General features: G+C 41.7%; 4 protein-coding genes across 5 annotated transcripts in view; 2 read left to right on the forward strand and 2 right to left on the reverse strand.

The window, feature by feature from the left end:
- Nucleotides 1-3,872: 3,872 nt before the first annotated feature.
- atp6v1d (ATPase H+ transporting V1 subunit D) lies at nucleotides 3,873-8,136 on the reverse strand. The gene is made up of 9 exons (XM_084000484.1): nucleotides 7,898-8,136; nucleotides 6,993-7,110; nucleotides 6,812-6,891; nucleotides 6,657-6,724; nucleotides 6,527-6,571; nucleotides 6,294-6,397; nucleotides 5,448-5,514; nucleotides 5,269-5,347; nucleotides 3,873-4,667 (listed from the first exon to the last, which is right to left on the reverse strand). Exons 1-9 carry the CDS (start codon nucleotides 7,936-7,938, stop codon nucleotides 4,523-4,525), a joined length of 747 nt encoding a protein of 248 aa, XP_083856610.1. The 5' UTR covers nucleotides 7,939-8,136; the 3' UTR covers nucleotides 3,873-4,522.
- Nucleotides 8,137-8,903: 767 nt separating this feature from the next.
- On the forward strand, nucleotides 8,904-15,701 carry eif2s1b (eukaryotic translation initiation factor 2, subunit 1 alpha b). The gene is made up of 8 exons (XM_084000943.1): nucleotides 8,904-9,114; nucleotides 10,481-10,723; nucleotides 11,142-11,221; nucleotides 13,002-13,153; nucleotides 13,269-13,375; nucleotides 13,477-13,574; nucleotides 13,659-13,802; nucleotides 15,022-15,701. Exons 2-8 carry the CDS (start codon nucleotides 10,483-10,485, stop codon nucleotides 15,145-15,147), a joined length of 948 nt encoding a protein of 315 aa, XP_083857069.1. The 5' UTR covers nucleotides 8,904-9,114; nucleotides 10,481-10,482; the 3' UTR covers nucleotides 15,148-15,701.
- Nucleotides 11,740-27,921, forward strand: part of dusp10 (dual specificity phosphatase 10) — a 170,852-nt gene continuing 154,670 nt past the window's right edge. Inside the window, exon 1 of the mRNA XM_084000941.1 lies at nucleotides 11,740-11,798. The gene's annotated coding sequence lies outside the window, so the exon portion shown is untranslated. The remainder of the gene's footprint in view (nucleotides 11,799-27,921) is intronic.
- On the reverse strand, nucleotides 16,538-27,912 carry rbm25b (RNA binding motif protein 25b). Of its 2 annotated transcripts, none has more exons than XM_084000856.1 (17): nucleotides 27,730-27,901; nucleotides 27,174-27,274; nucleotides 26,723-26,937; nucleotides 26,400-26,457; nucleotides 26,039-26,199; nucleotides 25,635-25,820; nucleotides 25,448-25,531; nucleotides 22,550-22,836; nucleotides 22,122-22,239; nucleotides 21,846-21,935; nucleotides 21,458-21,531; nucleotides 20,905-21,055; nucleotides 20,245-20,674; nucleotides 18,796-19,091; nucleotides 18,354-18,452; nucleotides 17,725-17,772; nucleotides 16,538-17,534 (listed from the first exon to the last, which is right to left on the reverse strand). In XM_084000856.1, the coding sequence occupies exons 1-17, from the start codon at nucleotides 27,783-27,785 to the stop codon at nucleotides 17,439-17,441; spliced, it is 2,550 nt and encodes an 849-aa protein (XP_083856982.1). In that variant the 5' UTR covers nucleotides 27,786-27,901; the 3' UTR covers nucleotides 16,538-17,438. The 2 variants fall into 2 exon arrangements, with proteins under 2 accessions (XP_083856982.1, XP_083856983.1); XM_084000857.1 differs by having other exon boundaries at nucleotides 16,539-17,534; nucleotides 27,796-27,912.

Below are 27,921 nucleotides of genomic sequence, written 5' to 3' on the forward strand. Positions count from 1 at the left end.
ATTTAATCATGTTTTAGGATAACGAAGACTACGCTCTACGACTGCCGGCAAAAGTAGCTGGATTTTTTGGGGGGTCAAGTGACAAGGTCAGATTTTACTCAGATCTTGCCCAGATCAATTTTTTTTCAAATCAGATTTAGACCACTTCCATATTATATCGGGTTTCTTTCAATGTGAACGCAGTGTGAACAACTCAGGTGGATTTGATGCGACTTTCACGTGACTTGATATCGACATTTGTCACAATTTTGCTATTCACATCACTGTCCCACCCCTCCTGGCTTTGCATCCACACAGACCTCTGTGCCGAATCTGCAGCTAAAGCACCGCTAAACGCCAAAATACTGAGTTTGGCTCCGTTTTTCTTCATTCATTTCCTCCTCAGCGCCTGCTCAGACATATTAGTGCATCCATTGCACAAACACTTTGAAATAAAAGCAAAAATGTTAATTTCATCCATCAACAGCGTGCTGCACCTGACGTCATTGTTATTTTTCTTTTGCGCGTGCGGGTCAGTTCAGAACCACACGACACACCACCAACAGTTCATACTGGAATCTGATATAGGCCACATTTTAAAAGTTAATGTGAAAAGCCAAACAAAAAATCTGATCTGAGCAAAAAATCTGAATTGAGCATTAAAGAAAGGCAAAAGCCAATTTCTTCCTTGAGATAATTAAACAAGCAAAAGGAAACCCTAAACTGTTATGGAAAGGCATAGACCAAATCAGTGGAAAAGCTCGCCCTAAAAGCACTCCCATAGAACTTAAGTTAAATGGAAGTATGCAGACTGACAGTTTAGTTATCGCAGATGTTTTTAATGATTATTTTCTCAACTCTGTTATAGAACTGGGAGGTAATGTCCCTTTAGTACAACTCCCTGTTGGTCCAGCTAATGAGACAAATGCATTGTTTTTTAAAAATGTAGATGAGGCAAAGGTAAATAAAATGTTATCATCACTGTCAAACTCAAAGGCTAAAGATATTTGGGGAATTGATACTGTTTGTCTTAAAAAATATAAGAATGTTCTAACTACCCCCATCACTCGAATTATAAATCTGTCACTGAATGAAAACATATTTCCAAGTTCATTGAAGAATGCCATTGTGACTCCTGTCCATAAATCAGGTGACAGACAGGAAGTGAGCAACTACAGACCAATTAATATACTCCCGGCTATCTCCAAAGCTGTCGAAAAGACAGTTGCTGAACAACTGGTAGCTCATTTAAATAAAGAAAACCTACTGCATCCTATGCAGTTTGGGTTCAGAGCAAACCATTCTACTGAAACTGCATGTTGCTACTTCCTTGAAGTCGTTAAAAGCAGCCTTGATAAAGGAGGGGTGGTGGGTGCCTTATTTCTAGATCTAAGAAAGGCGTTTGATACAGTTAATCATTCAGTGCTCCTTTCAAAATTGTCAACATTTAAACTCTCAGTTAATGTATTAAATTGGATCCAGTCTTACTTACTTGACCGCTCTCAGTGTGTGCGGATCAATGATAAAACTTCGTCTTCTAAAGCCTGTGTGTTGGGAGTGCCGCAGGGCTCCATCTTAGGACCGCTGCTGTTTAGCACATACATTAATGACCTTCCATCTGTGTGTGATGAAGTAGGGACCCTGATGTATGCGGACGATACGGTCCTGTACACTGCTGGGAAAGATCCCGAAGAAGTAGCTGTGAAGCTGTCAATGGCAATGGAAAAAGTTACACGGTGGCTTCAGTACTCTCGTCTTACACTTAATACTAATAAAACGGTAACCATGTATTTCTCAAATAAACAACGAAATACTATTTTCCCAAATATATATGTTAATGGAGAAATAATAAAAAATGTCAATGAGTTCAAATACCTGGGTGTGATACTAGATTCCACTCTTACATTTAAGGGCCATGTTAAGAAAATGAGCCACACGCTGAAATATAACTTGTTAAATTTTAGAAACATCAGGAACTCATTAACAGTTGAAGCCGCGAAAACTTATTTCAATGCCATGATTTTGTCACATTATAATTACTGTATGTCCTGTTGGTCTCAGGCAAGTCCATCTGTCCTGAAACCCATCAGGTCACTACACAAACAAGCACTGAAAATATTAGACAGAAAGTCACGACAGTATCATCACTGTGAAATACTAAACAAATATAAAATGCTTAGCTTTGATAATCTAATGATGTATTCTAATGTCCGTCTAGTGTACAAAATAATTCATAATGTTGCCCCTCCCCCATTGAAAACCTTTGTTAAACTCTGCTCTGAGCACTCCACCAGAGCTTTAAGATCTGTCTCAAGTGGAGATTGTAACATCCCTAAGCGTAGCTCTGCCTTTGCTCAATCTGCCTTCTCTTTTAAATCTGTCAAATCATGGAACAATCTTACAACTAATCTGAAACTCTGTACAGACTTCAATGTTTTCTCCCGGGAAGTCAAACAATGGATCCTAAGAAATCAGACATGTCAGCATTAATCATGAGCCTAAATTATTTTTAACCTTGGCAAAGTGTGAAGTATTTTAATAACTGTATGTTTTGTTAACTGATATGAAATATGACTATGTCCTGAGTGTTTGTGATGTGTGAGAGGGTGTAGGCCTATATGCATATGTGTATGGATGTTTAGAATGCTATGTAAATTGATAATTCTTATATTTCTATTGTTCTTATTCACCTGCCCAGGGACTACGGATGGAAAGTAGCTAGTAAGCTAAATCCGGTACAAGGCATCTCGTCTCATTTCGAGACTAATGTTATTTTGTACATTGTCCCTGATACAAATAAACTTATTAAACTAAACTAAACTAAAGGGATAGTTCAACATTTTGGCAAAATGGCCCATTGCCATAATAGCTATAGTCATAGTAGTAGGTTCGTTACCTTTATTTGTCGGTGCAAGCTATTTTTAGAACGGAGGAGCGGAGCGTCTGGCTACTCAGAGCTACGCTACGGAGGCTCATGGGATTTCTTGGTTTCCCTCATCAAACTCATCAAATACAAAATCCCAAAACTCCAAAACGCTTTCGTGGACAAGTTGTGACCTGCACAACCACCACGCTAGGAGATAATAATGGAACGTTACGAAACGGAGCCGTTTTCGAGGTAAATACAGGGTAAATACAGGGTAAATACAGAGACTGCTTGCTGAAAAACTGTCCCTGAACGCAACGCGCATCAGCGGTTTTGCATGAATTTACCTCTAAAACAGCTCCGTCTCGTAACATTCCATTATTATCTCATAGCGTGGTGATTGTGCAGCTCACAACTTGTCCACGACAGCCTTTTGGAGTTGTTGGGTTGTGTATTTGATGAGTTTGATGAGGAAAACCAAGAAATTCCCTTAGCCTCCATAGCGTAGCCCTGAGCAGCCTTCTGCTCCGCTCCTCCGTTCTAAGAATAGCTTACACCGACAATTAAAGGTGACGAACCTACTGCTATGACTATAGCGATTATGGCAATAGGCCAATTTGCCAAAATGTTAAACTATCCCTTTAAGACTTACAGCAGTGGTCCCCAAACTTTTTTGGCTCGAGACCCCATTTTGACATCACAAATTTCTGGCGATCACATGACTGCAGAGGTCACACCAGCTCAGATGTTTTTATATGCTGCATTTTTTTAACTCGATTTTTATTCTAGAAAGTGAAAGTATAGAATACACTTGTTTAAGATTGTGTATGGTGTTTTTAATCATAATTTGACATTTCAGGCGACTCCATTTGAATTCCAGGCGACCACACATGGGGTCCCGACCCCAAGGCTGAAAAACACTGACTTATAGTCTCTACGTTGCCTCATACTCACATGTAGCGTTCAGGTGAGAAATGGTCACCATTTTTCACAGAGCTACGTCACCTGAAACAAGTCCAGGCAGTGGTTGAATATTTAGAACATCTTTATTTTGGATGAAGTGTTGGGCCTTGTTGATTCATTTGCACAGATTTTTTTTTTTTTACAGCAGGGTTTCAACATGAGGGGTTCTGGTGCAGTGGTAAACATCCTCATCAAATGAGGCGACAACAAAAACAACAACCCCGTGATTCGAGGTCGGCAGTGGGGGCGGGGGGACGGGGGGGACGGGGCCTCCACGACACAGACTCCACACACTCACACATTTTGAAATCTACAACCACCTTTTAAGCTTTACAGCATGCAATGGCTCTAAATGTCGTGAGCGAACCGAAGTATCTACAAGTTGATCAGTCGCACGGGAATGCTTCTTTAACGTCACTCGCCGCAAACCATGTGTAAACACTTATATTATATTCTTATTATTATTTAGATTATTTTATTACAATTAACCGACTCCCTTTCGTGTAACTGCTGAGTGCGACGGTGACACATATGGAAACACACAGCACCTTTTCCGGCACTGAAACAAAATCATCAACGACAAGTAGTACACAAAAAAACAAAAAAAACAACTTTCATCACTTGCATGAGAAGACATGAGACTCGGCCAGAGAGGCACAGAATAAATAGGACGATGGGTGAAGTCGGTGACCGTCGACCGTTTGGACCACAGCTTCACTCGAACAGCAGGTCCTCGTCGTTCTCCTCTGTCAGCATGTTGGCCGGCTCCGCGATGGGACCCAGCTTCGCCAGACGGGCGGCGATCTCCAGCTCCGTCCGTTCCCGCAGCTGCTTCTTCTTCTCCTGGATCTTTTTCAGCCTGGATCAAGGAGGAAATATGAACGTGAGAACAACAACAACAGCAAAAAGACGATAATCAACTAGGGCTGGGCCGATATGCTCTTGTGCCGATTCGATTCTCTAACGATTTTTGGGTCCCTGTTCGATTTAAATTGTGATTCTGATTAAACAAGTATTGCGATTAGATTTTACCAAGTATTGCGATTTTATATTTCAATTATTGTGATTTTCTTTCCTTAAACAAAAGCAAGGTTGAACCAAACACTTGACCATTCATCATAAGTCACATTTACAAAAAACAATACACACATCACATCAGTTTGTCTGTTGTGTTCGTTTGTTCAAAAGATATCTGTGAACAAACGAACACAACAGGCCAGTTTGACTTTGTCGAGTGTAATGGCACAGAATACATGATCGTACAATAAAGATTGGTTGTCCCCGCCAAAAATCGCCAGAAAAAAATCGCGATTAATATAAAAATCGATAATAATCAACCATGGGTGACAGCTGTAACTGAGATCGTGGTGTACCAAAAACAACCAAGACAGATCAAGAGAAACCACTGATTGGGGAAAACGGCCTTTTAAATCTGAACAGTAATGATGATGTGTCTTCACCTGTAGAACTCCTCTCGTTCTCTCTCGTCCAGCTCTGTGATGATGTAGGTGAGGGTGCGTTCGATCCTGGGGATGATCACTGAAAAGTCGGGACGGAAAATTGATGATGATGATTAAAGTGACAACAATGTGTTTGAAAGAAGAAAAGGTAACAATGTGAAAAACAATGTATATGTTACCATGCTCGATAGCATTCACACGGCGGTTGGTAATTTTTATGGCTTCATCCAGAGTTACAAAGGAAGTCTGTAAACAGAAAGAGTGGATGATATGTGTCAGAGTTATTAAAGGGGTAGTTCAACATTTTGGCAAATTGGCCCATTGCCATAATCCCAATAGTTTTAGGAGTAGGTTCGTTACTTAGAAATGCAGAGACTGCCCCTGATGGGAACACGCATCAGCAGTTTTGCATGAATTTACCTCTAAAACAACTCTGTCTCTTAATGTTCCATTATTATCTCACAGCGTGGTGAATGTGCAGGTCACAACTTGTCCACCGGAGCGTTTTAGAGTTGTTGGATTGTGTATTTGATGGGTTGGATGAGGGAAACCATGAAATCCCATTAGCCTCCGTAGCATAGCTCTGAGCAGCTCGCGGCTCTGCTCCGCCGTTCTAAAAATAGCTTGCACCGACCATTAAAGGTAACGAACCTACTGCTATGACTATAGGGATGATTATGCCAAAATTTTGAACTATCCCTTTAAATATAATATACAGAGAAGTTCTGTTCATTTTCACTACAGTCTTATTTTTCAAAAATGTGATACATAAAATATTCACAAATGCCATTCAAAAATTTGGCATGTGAAAGTGAGACTAGTACCGGTAGTCATAGATATAATATAGTAAAGTTAAAAAGGAAAATATTCGCCTTCAAAATGAAGAAATAGTATAAAGTAGAATGAAATGTAAAACAATTCACATTTATAAAACCAAAGTGGAAATTCTCTAGATAATTTAATTTACCCCCTTTAAACTTGAGTAAGTGATGTAAAAGTGAGCCAATTCTAACAGCGCCCCCTACCTGTAAGGAGGCCAACTCCACCAGCAGCTCCACAGCTCTGGCATAGTTCCTCTTCAACCTGGAGAGCTGCTCTCCTCCTCTGGCCAGACCAGTCAGCTCGTAGCCTGACGGACACAAGGAGGGTGAGAACTTCCTGCTGCTCTACAGGCACAACTACTGATTTTTTTATTTTTATTTTTTTATCTCAGCATGATGACGAATTGTAGCAAATAGACAACTGAGACATGACTTACTGTCGCCGCCTTCTTGGTAGTGCTCAAAAACTGGCAGGGTAACACCTGAAAGACGTTTTAGAAATACACATAAGAGCTTGTCCAGTGATTTATCGAAAAGAAGATGAGGATTTTTTTTTTTAAGGCTAACCTGCCACGTTGTCTTTCTTGGCTCGGACCTTCACTTGGGCTTTGTTGACGTTCTGGATTACAGTTGTGCTGTGGACAGAATTACAAACGTGAGTCCCAGACAAATCCACAACTAAAACATGAGAACACATCACTTAATGTTTATTTGACTCATACCTGAAGTCTCCAGCTGCAAATTTGGCTTCAGCCAAAGAAAAGGCAGCTTCTCTCATCACCTCCCCCATCTTAGTCTTCGTCTAAAGGAACAGAGATAAGAGTCAGGGGACCCAGGAGATTGTCACCTTCATGAACATAGTTGGTAATATCTCAGCAACTGTGCATTTTGTTTTCTACTCACCTCAATAATTTTACGAAGAATCTGACGGAAGCGCATGGAGAGAGCGTCAGATTTCTTCTTCAGCAGGTTTCGGCCGGTCTGAGCCCCCTTCAGCCGAGCTTTCATGATGGTCTGAGCCCTGCCACATCCAACAAAACACACAACATTTCAGCCATTTTTTTCCAGCCATCTAAATTTTTGTTGCAAATCATAACTCACTAACAGTCAGTTTGGGAATTTACCCAATTAAGGCTGCTGCAGCAAATCAGCATCTCTCATGTACATCTGACAGATTATCCATCTTTATTTGAATCTATATAAAACAATAGTTATCCTGCTGTTGATAATGTTTGATATTTTTTGCATTTTCCACAATGAAATTGTACTTATATAGCTTGTGCTAACTGGCTCTGGTTAGAAAACTGAGCTACTAGAAGTCACAGCTGGAAAGTTGTTGTGACAAATGTACAAAAAACATGTACAATCCTCAGATTGTGAGAATTAACCTCAGTCTGGTGCTCTTTTTTGTGTTTATCAGATATAAAAGGCCCTTTTTAGGATTCTCCCTCTCACTGACATGATTGAATCAAAATGTGAGATTGATTAGACCCAGATCTGGACACTGATCTGTAGATACACAAATTACACAACGTTCAGGTCAAAGCCTTCACCGTCTGGGTGTCAGTAGGTGTCTCAGTGACAGCTCACACTGGGATGATGCTGGAGGAGACATCACATGACATGACAACAGCTGGGGACTCTTCCTCTTTCGTGCACTCAAATAAACTAACAATCATGGAACATAAATGAAGATGTGAGCGAGAAATCATCGATCTGAGGCGCAGAAAAAAACAACAAATCAGCAACACAGCGCAGTGTTAGCTACAGCAGGTTAGCAAACTTAGCTCGGGAAACAAGCTGCTTACATTCTGGAGGGGAATACGTCGATCCTTTCTTTTCCAGACATCTTGCCGTCGTTTGGTCGATTGTTTCCGTCTTCTGTTCCCTCAAATAAACACCGAGGCGTTAGGTTAAGTGCTAATGTATTAGTCTACACATGTACTGCGATAAACAGTAGTTGTTTTTCGTGCAGGATTAGCAGCATACACGGAGCCGACGGTCGTGATCTTGTCCGTCTCTCTCTCTGTGTCGGTGATGATCAGCTGACCGCTCTGGTCACGTGACTGATGCCGCGTTCGGGGCAAAGTCGGAACTCGGAGCTTTCCGACCTCCGACCTACTTGGAAAAAAAAAAAGTGCAATCAAACCATCAAACGCCACCTCAAATCGGAGCTCCCACTCTGCAAAGTCGGAGAAACAAACCCCGATTTCACCGGGAATCGGTTTTCTGACGTCACACAACAAGCTGCACCACCCGTGCAGAGCCACACCGTCAACGGTAAAAGCAGCCAACAGACTCTTTAATACTGAATATAATAGTTCTAAAAGAGTCGCACACCTGCACTTGTACATACTGTAAATATGTTTTATGTCTATTTGTAATTTTATACAGATTTTGTCGCTGTATCCTTAATATTATTGCTAGCCTACATTATTTTATTCTCTTAAACTGCTGTGACACAATAATTTCAGGCAAGGATTAATAAAGTACTATTCTAATCTAAAAATGAATTTCCCTAATTAATAAATAAAGTAAATTAATAAAGTAATTAGTATTCGAAGTAATTGCTATTTGGAAAACATCAATTGAAATGCATTTAAATCCCTGAATACATCACAACGTTCTTTTTTAAATTGTTTTTGTACCCTTTGTAATGTTTTAATGCTTTTACGTGAGGCACTTTAAATGCAAAATTTGTCCCGGTCCAACTTGTTTTTGGTTATTCTAGCGTGGTGCATCTCAATCGCTTTGATGTCGGAAACCGGAGTTTTTTTTTAACTCGGGAGATTCCGAGTTCCGAGTGGTCTTGAACGCAGCACGAGCCCGGCGCGTTCTGCGCATGCGTGTGTCGTCGAACTCGCACGATCTTTTCCGGGTCGAAACGTTAGCACACCCCATGAATGTGAGCTAGCGGGCCCGTGTACTTCATTGAAAAAAACCACATAGGAAAACACAATCGGACGTTTAATACACCGCCAGGACAGGATATTCCAGTGTATTGTTCTGTAACCATATGACTCAGGTGAGTGGTTGTTGATAAACGAGGCATTTTAACCGGGCAGAGGAGGCTGCTAGCCGCTAGCCGTTAGCCGCGGCGGCAGCAGCGGTGCATGTGCCGCATGTGAGCAGTGAACCAGCTGGGAAGCTAACAGCACCGTTAACAAACCGTTTACATCTATTTATCCGCTACCGTTGGGACATTTGTTGCCAGATAAACCCACAGTTGTGTTGCCATGTTTGTGTTTTAAATGGGGTTCTTTTATTTTATTTCTGCGTTTTCTGCGCCCCTAACTTTTTTTTTTTTTTTCATAAATCAGTGATGGGCTTTTCGTGTGTCTGCATTGCATCATCCCATTCATCAGCTTAAAAATGTGAAATAATTCAAAGCAGCCCGTGTCAGAGCTGTAAAATCACTAGTTAAAGCTTCACCTCCCTGTGTTTTATTTTTTATTTTTTTGTTACATTGTAGTGGGTGAACTCAGTCGCTCGGCCTTTTACTCTGAAAAACCGCCGCCCTGATAATGAATGAACAAACGTGTCACATTGTAGTGCTTCTAGACCTTTCTGCTGATGTTCATAACGTGAAATCCACCGTATTTTTGTGAATGAAAGTGGACTAAATAACAGAGACAACCTCTGGTAGGTCGCAGTGCAATTCAGCTGCGCCACAAATGAAACAGTAAAAAGAAACCATCATTTATATACGACAGAGAGAGAGAGAGTCAGTGTCCACCTCCTAAACCTGAAACAGTGTTTTAAACAGCCTGTGGCTTTGTGTGATCTAGTCTACAGACACTCGTGTATGATCCAGATCTGGTACAAAGAAGGAAAAACCTGTGAAATTATATTTGTTTGTGTGTTTTTCACATGTATAATAATACTGAATCTGCTGTCAGTGTTCATCCTCTCTCTACTTCTTCACATATTTCTTGTTAATGTTGTTCAGATTTGACAAGTCAAACTGCAGTGTGTAATTGTAGCCCTGGTCTATTGTGTAGTCTATTGTCTATTGTGTTTTAAAGATCCTGTTTTTTTCCAGACATCTTGTCCTATGGTAGATTATTTCTGTCTTCTGTTTCCTCAAATAAACACTGAGGCGTTGGCTTTAGTAACGTAAGGTCGACGTTTACATGTATAACACCAGTGGATGAGATGCCCTTTTGGCTTTAACATAAATCTGAAATTGTATTTTCAAGAATTGTTGCTCAATATTATCATTTTAATCAGCCCTAATTAGTTATTGGACTTATTAGAGAGAAAGTTTTTTAGAGGCTGAGAAACCTTTGCTTCCCTCATTCGTTAAAGCCTAAATTCAAATTGATGGTTCCCACAATTCCCATAATGCAGGAGCATGTTTTTATTGTTTCTTTTGTTTCTTTCCCTCACAGCGATGCCGGGGCTCAGCTGTCGATTTTACCAGCACCGGTTCCCAGAGGTGGAGGATGTTGTGATGGTGAACGTCAGGTCCATCGCCGAGATGGGCGCCTACGTCAGCCTGTTGGAGTACAACAACATCGAGGGCATGATCCTCCTCAGCGAGCTGTCGCGTCGACGTATCCGCTCCATCAACAAGCTCATCCGCATAGGACGCAACGAGTGCGTGGTCGTCATCCGAGTAGACAAAGAAAAAGGTGAGTTCAGCCACAGAGGGACAAACAGACCTAAAGGAACTAAACTGCTGGTGAAAAAGACATTGACTCATGACCATGAACTATTTTATAGTGTGAAGTGACTTTGTAAACGTGGTTATCAACAAGGGAGCTGTTACTAGATGTTTAATAGCGATATAATGTTGATTGTGGTGACTGCTTATCAGAAATGTCCAGAAAACAGACTCATGTCGTTAAATTGCTTAAGTTAAGGGAAGATAAGATAAAGTGGCTTGTAATAACAGGAGAGCAGAGACCAAGCTGTGCAGTTTTACTCAACAAGTTGTTGTGATAGATTGACTTTTTAAGTTGACATAGATTTTACTGTTGTTTTATTTGATTAGTTCATCATATTGGCTGTCACGGTCTCACTGCATCGTTCCCCTTCCTTTGTCTTCAGGTTACATCGATTTATCAAAAAGAAGAGTTTCCCCAGAGGAGGCCATCAAGTGTGAAGACAAGTTCACCAAATCTAAAACTGTGAGTCAAGTTGTTACTGGACTCAGAAAGTTTGTCTGTTTTTGTTTCTGTTTCTGTGTGTTGAGCAGTTTCCCTCTTTCTTGGCAAAAAGAAATCTGTCTTAAAGCAGATATCAGCTTCACGGCCGTTTCGGCTAATGCTGCGTTCAAGGCAGGCTTTTGAAACCGTAAGTTACAGCTTCAAGTCACAACTACGACTTGGTAGCGTTCCAGGTAACCCGTAGCTCGTGTTTTTACCATCCTGTTGTCTGTGAAAGTTCCCTATAACGGCCACTCGTAACTTCCGACCCGTGAACTCGTACCAGATCGAACTGGTATGACTTCACAGGAAGGAAAAACACAAAGTACGAGTTTCTTTGAACGCACCATGAGTTAGCAGCCCCCGCCCTTGTCAGGCATCAATTGGTCCTCGTGCTACGTCACCACATTCACGCGCATCCCTTGGCTGCACACACAGCCCTTCATGCCGTTCTCTCTCCTCATTGGATAACACTTGTATCCCACAAGGAAAATTTTCTCCTCGGGTTACAGCAGAGCAGAGTGACGGAGAGACTCGTGTTTAGGCTGAAATACTTCATGTAAGTGATTGCTGACGGAAAATAGGACTATTTAGGACTTATATTAACAAAAACATTCCACTGATATCTGCTTTAATGTTTCCTTCATCTTAGATTTCTGTTCAGGTGGATTTTAGTTTGTGAGATTTTGTTTTTTTTATATATATATATACAGCGTGGGAAATAAGTATTGAACGTGTCAACATTTGTCTCAGAAAACATATTTCTAATAGATCTATTGACATGAAATTTTCACCAGATGTTGGCAACAACCCAAGTAATGCACATATACAAAGAAATCCAAACATTTATGCCCATCAATTAAGTTATGTGTAATAAAGTGAAATTACACAGGGAATAAGTATTGAACACATGAAAGGAGGTACAAAAAGGTTTGGAAAGCCAAGAAAGCAGCTGGAGTCTGTCAGTATTTAGAAAGTCATCCTGTCCCCATCAGTGCAAAGTAATATCAGCAGCTTTAGTCCAGTTGACGCCTATAAAAAGGTGTCCCTGAGGAGCTGCTCCACTGCTGCCCACTGCTCCTCAGGGATGGGTTAAATGCAGAGAAAGAATTTCACTGTACTACAGGGTTTCCCGCAGCGCTTTCCTGTTAAGGCGGCCGCCTTAACAACAATGAGCTGCCGCCTAAACTAACGTCTTCAAAAAATTGAAATGTAGCGATATTTGGAGAAAAGCAAAGAGCTTCTCAAGACCTTCAGAAACTGATGTTGCAGAACAAACTGATGCATCGGTTACAGACGTGTCTGAATGCACCGTTTTATCCGTTAGTGCCGTTAATCTGTAACTGAAAGAACAACATTTTACCATAAACTGGCCACGACCAGGTCCTCACAAGATTTCTGACAGAGTCAAAATAAACTAAGAAGAGTCGTCTAAGAGCCGAGGAGCCCTGACAGAGAGATTTAAACAGACCTGCAATGGGCTCTATGCACAGCTCCACTACTTCCTGAACTTAATGCTGCTCCTTTATTTCCTGTCTTACATTATTGGCCAAACTGATTAATCCAGGTGTGTCTGAGTAGTCACAATGGTCAGACACACCTGGATTAATCAGTTTGGCCAATAATGTACAGTACAGTTATAAAAAAAAAAAAAAAATGAGTAATGCACTCAACCGCCATGGCCTCTATGCATGCTCACCATGCAGGTCTATTGATGTATATCTCTTTTGCATGTCCCTGATTCCCTGTGTTGTTTCTGTAGGTGTACAGTATCCTGCGACACGTGGCAGAGGTGCTGGAGTACACTAAGGACGAGCAGCTAGAAAGCTTGTACCAGCGCACGGCCTGGGTCTTTGATGAGAAATACAAGCGGCCAGGATACGGAGCGTACGATGTCTTCAAACAGGCTGTATCGTAAGTCGCTGCATTTGTGTTAGCTTAGTGTCTGTCTTATCCCTCTGTTTGATCAGTTAGTATTCAACACGACAAGGTGAAATCAAACGGTGTAAAAACGTCCTCCATCTTCCAGAGACCCGGCCATCCTGGACGGTTTGGATCTAACAGAGGAGGAGAGGGCCGTGCTGATCGACAACATCAACAGGCGACTCACTCCACAGGCCGTCAAAATCAGAGCAGGTAAAAACCACAACGCAGCAGCTTTAAGTTTGTTTATTTTTGTTCCTAACAGTGACACAGTGTGTGGTAACAGTTTCTCTTCTCCCCTGCTCTTCCTGCAGACATTGAAGTGGCGTGCTACGGGTATGAGGGCATCGACGCAGTGAAGGAAGCTCTGAGGGCTGGACTGGGCTGCTCCACAGAGGCCATGCCCATCAAGGTAGTCATCTAGATTTTTTTCTTTGTGAGGATGAGCTGCTACAGTCACCGTCGTTCGGCACTGACGTCATCTGGTTCTCGACAGATCAACCTGATCGCTCCCCCTCGCTACGTGATGACGACGACCACTCTGGAGCGCACGGAGGGTCTGTCCGTGCTCAACCAGGCCATGGCCGCCATCAAGGAGAAGATCGAGGAGAAGAGAGGCGTCTTTAACATCCAGATGGAGGTGAGACACTTCTGTCTTTGTGCAGCCTTGGACCTGTTTGTTTCTTTATTTGTAGTTTTTAGTGACCTAATTATCTTAGGTATGAATATTTAAACTTTCATACATGGATTTGCAACCAAAGCCAGAAATCTAAATAGATCCCCTGTTTAGTTTAGTTTTTTTTTAAATTGATAATTCATCTGTGATAAATATGATGTTGCTTTTGGTGGGAAAAAAACATTTTTGAGTATTTTAGGAAAGGTTAAAGGAGAATTCCAGCCATTTTTGACCCCTAGATTGGCGCTCGGGATAGCGACAACGCTAACCCATGAGGGCAATTCTTTCAACCACAACAAACACCCAAAAAACAATCAAATATCTATGGTACATGACTCGAATCCTTACGAGACACCACTGAACTCTATAGTGTACAGTATAAACAGTATAAACTTTGTGTTTTTGCATGCAATCACTCACCTCAGATAGATAAACTTGAGTTGCAAGTGTGACTTGATATGTAACATGAACGTTTTTGTTTTTTGTTGTGAAATATTTATTACTAGATCATGGCCTTCTCTCATAAACTGTGTTGAATAATTACAACTCTTTGTTTTCTCAAAATAAATCTTATAATATTGTCAATCACTCTTTATAAAAATATAATCTTTTATCCTCCTTTTTTTTTTTAAACAATTTTTATTGAATCATTTACTTAACAGTATACAAAGAAAGAGGGGAAAAAACACAGGAAAAATAGGCAAGGCAATGCATTTTTATAGCGCATTTCATACCAAGGCAACTCAATGTGCTTTACATAAAGACAAAACATTTAAAAAGAACAGCATGAAAACAAATAATTTCTTTCATTGTCTCATTAAACATGGAGTTAAAAGCAAGAGCAAGGAAGAATACAACGTAGAGAGAGAAAAGAAAATAGATAAAGTTTAAAATTATTAAAAAAGAGCTCAGCTATAAGCACACGAAAAGAGAAATATTTTTAACCTGGATTTAAAAGTGCTTACAGATGGGCAAGAGAAAATAAGTCACAATGATAACATTTGTACTAGATCAAATGTTTAGAAACAGTTTTTCGTCACATTTGTCCACATTCTTTTCTCCACAAAACAGAGCAGAAACTTTTCTTTTTTTCTTTTTATGTGGGATCAGAAGGTTTCACCCAAACAGAAATGTTCCTAGATTTTATTACTTAAATAACGTAACTGTAACCTGTCCCCTTCAGCCTAAGGTGGTGACAGACACGGATGAGACAGAGCTCGCCCGGCAGCTGGAGAGGTTAGAGCGGGAGAACGCCGAGGTGGACGGAGACGACGACGCCGAGGAGATGGAGGCCAAGACAGAGGACTAGAGCAGGTCCTGGGAGACGAGAAGCTGGTTGAGGGGGGGGGAATAAAACATCCGAGGAGAAATAACGTGGACCGACCTGGCCACAGTCGCTCAGTCCAACAGAAGTTAACTTTCACATTGCAAACTTTAACCGGCGTTAATAGTTCATTGGCAAACATTCAGGTTTGTTCATTAGCAGGTCGTCCTACCCAGACGTGGACACAAGGAAAAGTTACAATACCGATTACACATCAATATAGTTTCTATTTTTAAGAACATCGATTTGAATAAATAACAACTCTAAAAGCTGTTTACAAGCAGTGGCCTTCACTTGCGTCTTGCTTTATAAGCCCAGTGTCTTCAGTTTCCATGGCGCTTCATCTCTGGCGGGGTCACTGGATGTGATTGGTTTATGGGTTTATGGGGGAACAACAACACATGTGCTGGTCTTGTCTCTACAACCAGCCAGAGGTGACTTGATTGTGTGCTGTTTTCTCTTCCAGTTTGAAGGTTTTTACTGACGAGACCTGCTCTTGTTCAGCTCACATGGCATCAATAAAGCTCTGGAAGTTTTGATCTCAATGCGTCTTTGTTGGCTTGCTGTGAGTGGAATAAATAAATGTACGTTAACATCTGCCTGTTTCACTTTGACCGGTGAGTTGAGGGAATATATTTTACGTTTTCGGCCACAGTTGTAAAGTTGGTCCAAACAAAGCATGCATATATTCATTATCTGCAAAGCTGTGTTAAAAAGTCTCTTATCAAAGCATCAAACTTTAGATTTACAGGTCCCAGATTTTTGTTATAGACAGTATCGCAAATTTAAATGCTCGTCTCAAGCCACATATATAATTTTTTGCATGTTTTGATCCCTGCACCATTTGTCTCTTTGTTAAAATTTAATTGGAAGTACTTTGATTTAGTAGTCTATTATCCCTGTAATTGGCATTAACAACCTAAAATGTTACGCTAAATTGTTTTTAGTAACTGGACTTTACACAGCCACAGTCTCATCCATGTGGTAAAAATATATAATCTTAACATGTTCCTTTACATGTCAGAGAAATATTAAACCTGTCAAAGAGTCAAAGTAAAGGATCTTTTAGTAGCTGCTCTGTTTTTACCAGTGTTTTTACTGTCGTACTTTTTTTTTTTACTCTGGTCACATTATGTAAAATGTGAATTAACTTCTTATTAGTAACTTAGGTAAGTTTCAGATTTCAATTCATAAATAACATTGATGGAGGGGGCCCAAATATACAGTTTGCCTAGTGTAATCCATTTATTTAATCCAGCTCTGCCTGTCATTGTGATTTAATCTAATTTAATAACAGAGCAGTTGCAAAAGAAAAAAAATTATGACAGTGAGGGTGAGGAAGTCAAACACATGTGACCAAACTGTTATAAAAATCAATTTTATTCAAATGTTCACCAATACAAAAACAAATGGAGAGCATCTTCACAACTTCAAATCAGTTTTTTTTCCCGTTCTTAGCTCATTTTTCTATAGTGGTCATGATGTGGATGTGTGTGTGTGTGTGTGCTTCTACAGCTGCAGTGATGTCACCACCAAAGTTATTCTGTGGGTCCTGTCGATTAGACGCACTTTAAATGACAGTAGGTGTTTTGTAAAATGAGAATATATGCCAACACATTAATCAGGAATGTGACACGGAAAAGAAAAAAAAAAAAAAAGACAGAAATAAGTTGGAGTTGAATCCAAAACCCTGAATAAATAATCCTGTAAAACAAAAAAAAGAAATCACATCCTTGTTGTAGTTTTGCATACTCTCAACATCTGCCTGCTTGACAGCCCACGTTCAACTGCGAGCCAGATTTCACACGTTTAAATACTAAACCGGCTGCTCGTCACCATCCTGCAGACTGACTCTTCCTATAAAATGCTAGTTGGCATGTATACAAATAAAAGTATAGGACCAAGAGACAACTTATCTGGCAACACATCAATGGTCCTGTGTGGCCGTCAGCAGCTTCAATCTCACAAGTATTTCATCGTAGTCAAATAATGACACTGTATTTACACAAAAGTACACCAATGCAGTCAGCACCTGCAAACGGAGAGAGGAGGTGAAGGTAGCCTGAGTATGTTGAGACAAAAATAGACGAGACCCGAAGTGTGCAAATGTGTGAATGAGCAAGAATCTGCAGTTTACAGTCTGTACTGGTATGAACAAGTCGCTTCGTTTTTGGGTGACACATTTTGCGCTACACTATTTTACACTGTGTATGGAGGGGAAGGAGGAGGGGGGAGAAAAAAAGAAGTTGATCTTCATTCAGTGTTGTTTTTTTTGCTTATTTGGCTGCCAGTCCAATTTTCTTAGCCTCTGTTTCATAAATGAGTAACCGCCACATCTTCACAATGAAAACTTCAGCTTCTTCATCGAGAACCTGAGTGGGAGCAAAAAAAAAGAGAGAATTTAACAAACTGCACATGAAAAAATAGGGAGACAAACATTTGACTCAGTAACTCATCGTCATTACTCATAAATCAATATAAAAATACAGGAATACGAACGCCAAAAGGATTTTTAAATAGTCAAGATGAACATGAAATAAAAGCATGTGAGGGATTACTCACCATAGCAACATCATCCAAGATACTCTGTGGCATACTGTGAGCCATCACCTGAGAACAAGATTAAAAAAAAAAACACATTTTATTTTCATCGTTTCATTTTCCATGAGGTCTGAATGAACTCAGATCAACATACACTGCCTGTCACCACTAGGATTTAACTGAGCTAATAGGTAAGAGCTTCCCATTGGATAATTACTGTATGGATGATTATGTTTCAGCTGGCTACAACTTATTTAACCCTAACTGATGCAGTCGACATTTATTAACCATGTGGGAAGATGGTCTTGTGGTCATGGAAAAGATGTTAATCTGTTTCAGAAGGGTCAAACTATTGGCATCAAGCAGATAAAACATCTAAGGAGATCGCTGAAACTACTAAATTGAGTTAAGAACTGTCCAATGCATTATTAAAAACTGGAAGAAGAGTGGGAAAACAATATCTACAAGGATGAAACGTGGTCCAATGTGACCACAGAGTCCAGACCTTCACCCCATTGAGAATCTTTGAAAAATAAATGCAACTCGTGTCGTAATCAAAGCTAAAGGTGTTCCAACAAAAAAAATATTAGAGTGTGCGACTCTTTTTTTTGGACGAGCAGTGTATAAGCATCTCACAATCAATAAATTACCTTGGAGCAGACAAAGTCCACTAGCGTCGCCTCCTCCTCTCCGATGTACTCGATGATCTTTTTATTGATCCAAGGGCGAACTCGTCTGTCCATTAACGTCTGCAGGAAGAGGTGAAAGCACAAGTTGTTTTTGTTAGTGGTGATCAGATCAGATCTGCTGCTATTTTGTCAATGGCTACTACCACTGTTCAATTCAGACCTGTGAGGAAAAAACTAGAAGGAAGGAAAAACTAGAAGAGAGAAGTGAATAAATCTTTTTTTCCCCGTCTCTTCATTCAATAACTCTGAGGTCAGGAGTGCAAAGTTGGTGAATACACTCATTGTGGTGTTTTATCAGGACTCATCACTCATTCCCCTCAAGGCCAATATTCAACCTTAATATTCTTTAGTTCACTTGTGCGCTCAGAGAGAGATTAAATAGAGACGAGACTCTTTTCCTCACCGCATCGACCATGGACCAGTCCAGTGGGTAGGAGAACAGCTCGGGTTTCGCGGTGGGAATCTTCTCTATCAGGGTCTTGATGTGTTTACGTTTCTCCTCGGAGTTGGCTCCCTTTATGCTGGAGAGCCCGGCGCCGTCCACCCCGAGGCTCTTGTCGTCGTCGTAGTCCAGCGGCACCAGCTTCCTCTTGCGGGGCTGCTCGTCGGTCTCCTCGTCGTCGAACTTGTCGAAGACGCTGTCCACTGGAAGCTTCTTCCTCTTGCCTGCGTTGGGTTGACTGGGGCTGCCGCCGGCTCCTGGAAGAGGACGAGTTTCATTTCCAAATGAGTCATTGACATATATGTTTGGATGCTCTGCGTGTACTTAAATGAATAAATCACTTTAAATCACAGCTTCAACTCAAATCTTTTGCATCTGATGGAGTTTGGAGTTCACAATTTAGTTTATTTGCACTAATTCTCCTCCATCTATCTGTCTTCTATGCATTAATTTCCCTCATTATCCAAACTAAATTTCAATAACCACAGATAATGGGGCTCTTTGCTCTCTGCACTTTCATGTTATGGAGCACAATTGTAACAAAGAAGCCTTGTAAGTTTTTTTTTACACTCGAGCCAGAGTGTGTGGAGGGAGCAGAGCTGTGCCGTGTGGTGGGTGGGTGGTTGGTACAATGACAAAAATTCATGTTAAGAAGATGTATCACAACCCACTGATAACAGAGAGTGTGCATTGTGTGTCTATGTGGGCAACAATCAGTGCAGAAATACGTACGGACTGTACTGTAGGATTGTTATGTATGTTGTAATAAAATGTAGAATGATGGATTTTCCTTCAACTTAAAGGGATAGTTCAATATTTTGGTAAATTGGCCCATTGCCATAATCCCTATAGTCATAGCAGCAGGTTCGTTAACTTTATTTGTCGTCGGTGCAAGCTATTTTTAGAACGAGGTAAATTCATGCAAAACTGTTCCTGGCAGGGGCAGTTTTTCACCAAGGAGTCTCTGCATTTGCCTCGAAAACAACTTGGGAAACCAAGAAATCCCATCAGCCTCCGTAGCGTAGCTCTGAGCAGCTCGCGGCTCTGCTCCGCCGTTTTAAAAATAGCTTGCACCGACAAATAAAGGTAACAAACCTACCGTACTCCTAAAACTACAGGGATTATGGCAATGGGCCAATTTGCCAAAATGTTGAACCTTTAAACCAAACTAAAATTAATTCTACAGAAATTAACAGAGAGTGGGCCTAAAACTGACAGTTATTTTCACTCAGTGCCTTGATTTAACATCATTTTGTCCATATAATGTCAGAGAATAGTGGAAATTTGAACAACTTCAACTGCTTAATGTGTCGACCAACAGCTGAAAATCCTAAAATAGTTTAATTATGATGTAAAATAGAGAAATTTCTGGAGAACGCTCTTCATCCTCTGTGTGAACTGAAACCTCACCGAGCTTGAGGCTGAGGCCGATCTTGGGCCGGTGCTCCTCCTGGGGCAACGCCTCGGGGGGCGAGTTCTCGTGGGGGATGATGATGCCGCATGGCGACTCGTCCCCGGGCGTGTTGGGGGACGCGTTGCCGCTGGCCGACGACACCGAGGGCGCCGCCGTGATGGGCCGCATCGTGGGCTTCAGGCACGGCGGTTTAACGTCGGGGTTGTCCTCGTCGTTGTCGTAATCGTTGTCCTCGCCCTCCTCCACCTCGTCGTCTGAGGGGGCGGGCCTCGGGCGCGCCTCCGGCCGCTCCTGCTCCGCTCGGCGTTCCCCCCGGTGGTCTCGTGAAGAACCCCTGTGGCGCTCCACCACCACCCGTTCCTCCTCGGGCTCCGGCTCCTGGATGACGGGAGGTTGTCTCAGACGCTCCTCCTCTTCCTCCTCCATCTGGACCAATAAGAGACGAGATGCAGAAAATAAAACACCCAGTTGCTGTGTTTCCCAGAAAAAGAAGGTCGGGCGGACAACGAGAGCTGGACACCCCTGATGTGCAGAGGTGCAGACACTCAGATGATAAAGTGACCTTCACAAAGGCAACACACAGCATGCTCACACACCACAGATAGACACACACACACACACACACACACACACATTATCATTGCAGACCAACATACCCTGCGTAGCTCTGCGTCTGGGTCTGGATGTCCCTCGTCTAGCAGCCTCTGTCTGATTTCCTCCAGCTCCTCCTTCTCTCTCTTCCTGTCACGCTCGTCCGCCTCCATCTCCTTCTCCCGGTCTCTGAGACGCTTCTGCAGTGCACTGCCCCTAGGGGTCACACCAAAAATAACAGGCTTTAGAACAATGGCTGTAGCTGCAGTATGGCATCTGCTATGAAAAAGTCAGATCTGGGTCACACAGCGTCTGCTGCTGCTGCTGCTGCTGCGTCGTACTACGTATTTACATGTTTGTCTGCCACATGGCTGAGATCCCCCACACAGAGCAGTGAAATTAATAAATAGTGTTTAGGAGCATACGTTCTGTGTATGTTTGCACACAATTCACAGCTTTTCTTACACTATTGATTCATTAAATGATGTAAAATATCACACAGCTGAATTTTTCCACATTATTTAAATGCTGCATGTCAGATATAGATCCTCTTCTGTACAGAAACACAAGTGCATTTATTCCTGCAGTCAAGACAGCTTTTTTTCCCAAGTTGCTCACCTGTAGTACTTGGGGTCGTCTCTGTCGTCATCATAGTCTTCAAGAAACTCTTTTAGCCTTTTGCCCTCCTTCACCTGAGGACACACAGGCTCGTTCTTAGCTTTCTCAGGATAAATATATTTATTTGTCTTACTCTAATCTACTCAGCATAACACTGCATACGTATGTCTTATTCTTTTTTTCTCTAACAGGCCTTGAAACAATAAAAAAAAGTCCTTTAATGACAATGAATTTCATGTTTAAAGATCAAATTGGCCCCATAACAGATGTACTGAATTTCACTGGGTTAAGAAGAATAGGATATATTATATATACATAAATGATGTGTAGACCAAGTGATCAAAGTTCAGCAGAACACCTCTGTGAACATCTCTCCGAGTCCTCTCACCATTTCTCGGCGGCGCTCATCTTCCCTCTCGGTGTCCTTGGCATAATCTCGTGCCTTTTTCCGCTCCCTGAGCTCCCAGTTTTTTAGACGCTGTAGTAAATACAGTGTCAGGTGAGCCGCGTGCAAATACCAGCATATTTCAAAACATCAAGCAAAGAGAACGATACAAAAGGTGTTGATTTTATTAAAAACCTTTTCTCCGATTTAGAGAAAACTGAACCTATGAGCCAGTGCTCTCCCTCCGACCCAACAGGTCGCCATCCCGCCTCCTCCTACCTCCTGATAGGCTGCTTCTTTGTCTCGGAGTTTCCTCTCCAGCTTCCTGCGTTCGTACGACTCCTCTTCATCCTCTTGGTCTCGCTTCTTTTCTCTATCTCGGTCTCGACTCACCTCCCTGCAAAAACAAGGGTCAGACAGAACCGTCTCTTGAGAGAAAGAATAAAACCAACAGAGCCTTCGGGGAAATGTCGATCTGTCCAGGCCCACGTGGTTCAGAGACGAGTGGAACGACTGCTGTGGGCATATATGGCTTCTAATCACCAGGGAAAAGCTTTGACCCAACATACTAAAGTAAAGTAAACTTGCTGGCTGCTGCTCAGTCTTATAATCTCATCACTTTTCACACTTGCTGAGACAGATAATCCATCACAGTCAACGTTTACACAGCTCTACGCCTTCGACATGAAAGGTTTTTCCTCCTCTACCTGGATCGGCTGCGGTCGGGGCTTCGTTCCCGGCTCCTGTTGTCCCTCTCCCTCTCCCAGTCTCTGTCTCGCTCTCGCTCTCGGTCTCTGGGCCTGCGGTCGCGGTCTTTGTCTCTGTCTCGCTCCCGTTCTCGCTCCCTCTCCCTCTCCCGTTCCCTCTCTCGTTCCTTCTCCCTCTCGCGGTCCCGCCGCTCTCGTTCCCGCTCCCGCTCCTTCTCCCGATCCCTCCTTTCCCGTTCGAACTCCACACGCTCCTTCTCCCGCTTGTCCTTCTCCTCTTCCAGTTTCTGCAGAGCAAAACACAGACGGGTTCAGCCGATGCCACGTGGGGTCCGGTGAGTTAATTTGCTACTGTGCACAGATCAAGTGGTTTCCAGACTTTAAGGATTAGACTAAAAGATATTTCATACGGTAGCATGCCCTTTGCTAATCAGTGCAAGACTTGTGCGAGAAGCTGGAATCCTAAAACTCGAACTGTGGGAAAACCTGGATGGACCAAAAGGCTCTCCCTCGCTGAGAGACAGCTTCGACATTCATCTAAAAGCAATACAATAAGTGCTTCTGTTTTTTTTTTTTTTGCTTCAAACTTGCATTAGAAACTACAGATTAACAAGGGTGGAGCTGGAAACCACTTCAAGGGTCAAAAAGATCTGTGGAACATGTTCAGCTTGAGGCATTCATAACGAGAAAAATGCGCTGCAAAAAGACAATGCTTTTTCTCTCCTTAAGAGTCCTCCTCTCAGAACAAGGAAAACAAAAACAGAAAACAGGCGTCAGTCTTTTGTTGAACTAGGTGTTTGTGACTTACAGGTGTTGAACTATGGACTCAGCCCTTCGCTGCCCCTACAAGCCTTTTAAGTTAGGCCTGGGAGGAAAGCAGGTCACACGGTATACAAGGGAAAAACGTTATGGGATTCTGTCTTGCTTAGGCATCATCATAATCATAATCAATATCATCAGAAACAACAATAGCCTTTACTTCAATGTCAATTCAGTAAAGTGCTAAAAAAAAAAAAAAAAAAAGATCAAGAAATGAACATCATGAACATCAGTTACATTTCTGCACAGATAAATGAAATTGTAGAAGCAGTCTTACCCCTGCAGAAGTCTTCAGCAGCTCTTCTCGACTCATTACTCAGACACTCTCACACACATACACACCACAGTGTTGCCTTTATGGGCATTACACACAAGGCTTTGAGTGCGCTTGATAGCATTTATTGTTACAAACGGCGTCTGGTACAGAACTAGAGTCCTGAATAGAACGAAAAGCAACGCCGTGATCGATGTCTCGCTGTTCTATTTGCAAGTGCGACGGTAGGATGAACTCAAGTTTAATGTAACTTTAATGTACCCTGAAGTTGAACAGTCATCTGAAGCCGCAGGAAGTCAGCTGGCTGGTCTGCTGCAAGAAACAGAGACGGGACTAAAAGCCTCGGGTGTAAGGCAGCTGGAGAGATGGATGGATGGATATGAGATGTACTGTTAACATGTATGTATCTCATGTCATTATCCTTTATTCTATAATGTGTCTCAACTGTTTAATTGAATTTACCGTCAGGTGTAAGATCCTGGATCTGTTCTGGTTTGTTTTACTTACCTCTGCACAGTTTCTGCCTGGGCTCCTACAACAAATACTGGTCCGACTGCTCTGCCGTGAGCAAATAATGATCCGTATATAATTTTGCTATACCAATATAACATTGTGTAGATTTTACTCATTGTTTGCAGTCATGTTTTTGTGATATTGCTTTAATAATAGCAATTCTTTCTATTGGAGAATCAAAGTGTACTGTTGTAACACTGGCAATGTTCTCTTTACTGTTTGTTTTTACTTTAACTTGAATGCGAGACCTGATTTCTGCAACTTCCATCTTTTCTCCAGGTGGAATGATCCGTTGACTAGAGAGTACAGTTATCTGTGTATGAATGTGTATAAACCTAAAGAACTATCTCTCTCAAAAGTGTCAGATAATGATGGAGAGTAAGAGATGGAAGAGAAAGATCACACAGCACATACAGAGAGCACGTACCTTGTCAGTCTTCAGATCAGCATGCTGCTGTGGACAGGGCGCCCCCCCACACTAGCATAATAAAAGGCTACAGCCAAAGTCACTGCAGTGGTTATTGACAATAGTCCTTGTGCTTCAACATGAACACCATTAATACAGACCATATTTTACAGAGGACTCGCACAGGTTCACTGACTTTTCCAGCTTTTTAGGGGGTGAAACAGCCAATGCTGTTGTAAATCCAGGACCATAAAGTAGCAAAAGTGCCTTTGTGGTGTCAAATGGTGAAGCCCTCACACCCGGGCCAACACACACACAGTGCAGTGCAGTTGCTCCAATGCAAGTCCTCAAGAGGGGGACGCCCAGTATATGTATAAAGTAAATAAAGGCTGATACTTACATCCTATCCTCGCAACTTTTTCCAAAGCTCTGAGATTCATCTTGCTTTAGTCACCATATGATCACTATCATAATGGTGGGGTTTAATGAATAGATTAGCTTTAAAGTAACTTTACATCGTCTCCATGCATTTTTGTGTGATGAATGAAGAATGGATCTATAATGGTCACACCTAGATAGTTGCACTACGGTGGTCACAGGTGTTGAGAAAGGTGACAAAAACACTAGCTGTCTGCCTGCTTGTGGTGTTTGAATACTGAACATGAAACATTTCATATAATATGGGGCAAATTAAGGTGTTTGGTGGTGTGAATTTTTTTTTTTAAACTACTGCCAATTTGTAGCGCAGTATGCATGTTACTGAGATCAAGAAAAAAGCTTGGTAAATGTGTCAATTAAATAATTGCAAGCTCTAGGGGTGAACTATGTGAGCAGCTGCTGTCCAAAACCTGTAATGTCAATTAAAATATCAAAGGAGCCACTTTACCTTGTGGGTGTCACGGAATTTACTGATCTCTCTGGAAATCAGGTCTCTCTTGTCCTCCTCCATATCGATCGTGTTAATGTCATCCTGTGGGAAAAAGGCAGTAAAAAATACCTTGAAATAACAGCGCCTGCTTTCAACCGAATAATGATGGATGATGGGAAATAATTCAGAAAAATGGTTTGCGTACCTCTTCTTTTTTCTCCTTTTTTCTCTTTCGCCGCTGAGAGTCCTCGTCCTGTGATGGCGCGTTCAGTTCGGCAGCGTATTCCCTCATCAGCCCGTCAATAGCACCTTTAATGATCTGATCCTTCTTCTTGGTCTCCTCATCTAGAACCTCTTCCTCGTCGTCTTCTCCATCTTCAACCTTTGCATTCTGACAGGAAAACATTTAAATATTTTAATCACTTGGTAGATAAACACACATGTATACTTGAATCACTGATTCTCTAAATTTAAGAATGAGGTGTGGCCAGGGACAAAGACATCTGGAACGAGGCTAAGAGCATAATTGACTCCTGAGGCCTATAATACAAATATACTGCTTACACTCACAACCAGGAATTTCTAAAAATAAAAAAAACAGATTCATACCCCATTTGCAGTCTTCTTTTTAGCCTTCCACTCATCTAGCTGAGCTTTTGTCTTTGCATCCACCTTCACCAGGAGATTTTTGTCTCCAATCTGCAGGTCATGAAGCAGCCGCAGGGATCGTAACGTAGACTCTGGCTCCTTGTACTCACAAAACCCAAAAGCTGCAACACACACAGCAATACATACTGAGGTTAAAATTACATAATCTATTGTTCTATAGGACAATTGATTGATTAATTATTCTATCATTACTGATTGGTGAAAATGTCTTTAATACTTATAGACAATAATCTAACTTAGCATTGCATTGTATGGATACGTCCTTATCAAAAGATGCTGCTATGTGTGTGTTATGTATTACCTTGAAGCTTCCCAGAGGCTCCCTGGACTCTCTTCCAGCTCAGGACAATTCCACATTTCTACAGCATTGGCAAAAGGAAAAATAGTTCACAGTTCAAATAGAAGTGAATTGCACATAGCACAGTGACAGTTAGGCATTTGTATATGCAAACAAAATGTTTACTTTTACTAGTTAGTGCTGCTGTTAAATTATATAATACAGCCGCATCAATCAAAAACTCAGAACGATAGTTGCATTATAGGAGAATCGCATTCCCAAAGAAAAATAATCTTGGTTAACAACACTATTCTGTGGGACTAATTATGTACTTTGCAGACACTTACCGCCAGCAGCTGTCTGATCAGCATATCTGAAGCTTTCTCTGATATGTTCCCCACAAAGACGGTGGTGGTGGGGCCACTGCTCTCATCGTTGTCTTTGAGGCGCATGGCAGCATTATCCCTCTTTACTGGTGGTTTACTGAGCACAGGCATAGACTGCACCATCACTGTAGGAGTGGGGGTCATGATGCCCATGTGAACTGGTATCATTGGAGTCCCTGCAACCACCAATATGAGAGAACATCAATTAGAGACAAAGCTGGAAAATCAAAAAGCAGAGATATTAGCCAACCATTTTCAATCACTGATACTGATACTACACGTATGCAGCCTTTCAGAAACCAGGCCCCTGTCACTGACACGTGTTTTGCAACAACATTATCATCACTAATGTAAATAAAGTGGACGAGATATGATATCATACCTATACATTGTGCAACAGGTAGGTGCTTACCTGAGGGGAAGCCAGCATACTGAGGAGGAATCCCAGGAGGGGGCAAAAGCGGTCGGTTTAAATGAGGGGGGAAGGACATTGTGGATGTGAGTAGCACCGACCTGAAGGAAGAGTAGCAGCACCTATTAGTGGTCTCATTAATGCCCAAAATACACAACTCACTTTAGGATTCAGTCCTCAAGCACTGCAGCTACTGGATTAGACATACGGTTCAAGTATTATCTCAAAAGGACACCGGAAAACACAAACAACACTGGTCTTAGTGCGGTCAGAGGTTATACATCAGGCATCGATTTAAGCCTCACACTATCCAGCTGTACGTTCAATGTGGTAAAGACCACATTAGTTTATTATCATAAACTAAGACTATTTAATCGTATCACAGTACATTGAGTTGTAGCCAAATAATTGATCCTCAAATCAAGTTACTCATATCAACTAGTAGCTCTGTTTGCTAAAGCTAGCGCTAAGCACGCTACCTCACCCGGTAAAAAAGCCTACAGGAGCTAAGCTAACATTAGCTACACCTGGTGTTACCCTAACACGCAAAACTCACTTTTTGTGGATGAAATATGAGTTCGGAATAATTGTGATGTCCGTGGATACGTCCATGGATACATACCTCGACTCGGGTGGCGTTTAAAGCGATTAAAAAACAGCTATCTCTGGTTTATTATTCCTGGAAATCTTTGTAACGTTCCGAATGTTGGATTAGCACGTTGGCTAGTCACGGGCCTGAAAACATTGA

The sequence above is a fragment of the Trachurus trachurus genome, assembly GCF_905171665.1.
Source record: "Trachurus trachurus genome assembly, chromosome: 24".
In the NCBI taxonomy this organism is placed as follows: domain Eukaryota; kingdom Metazoa; phylum Chordata; class Actinopteri; order Carangiformes; family Carangidae; genus Trachurus; species Trachurus trachurus.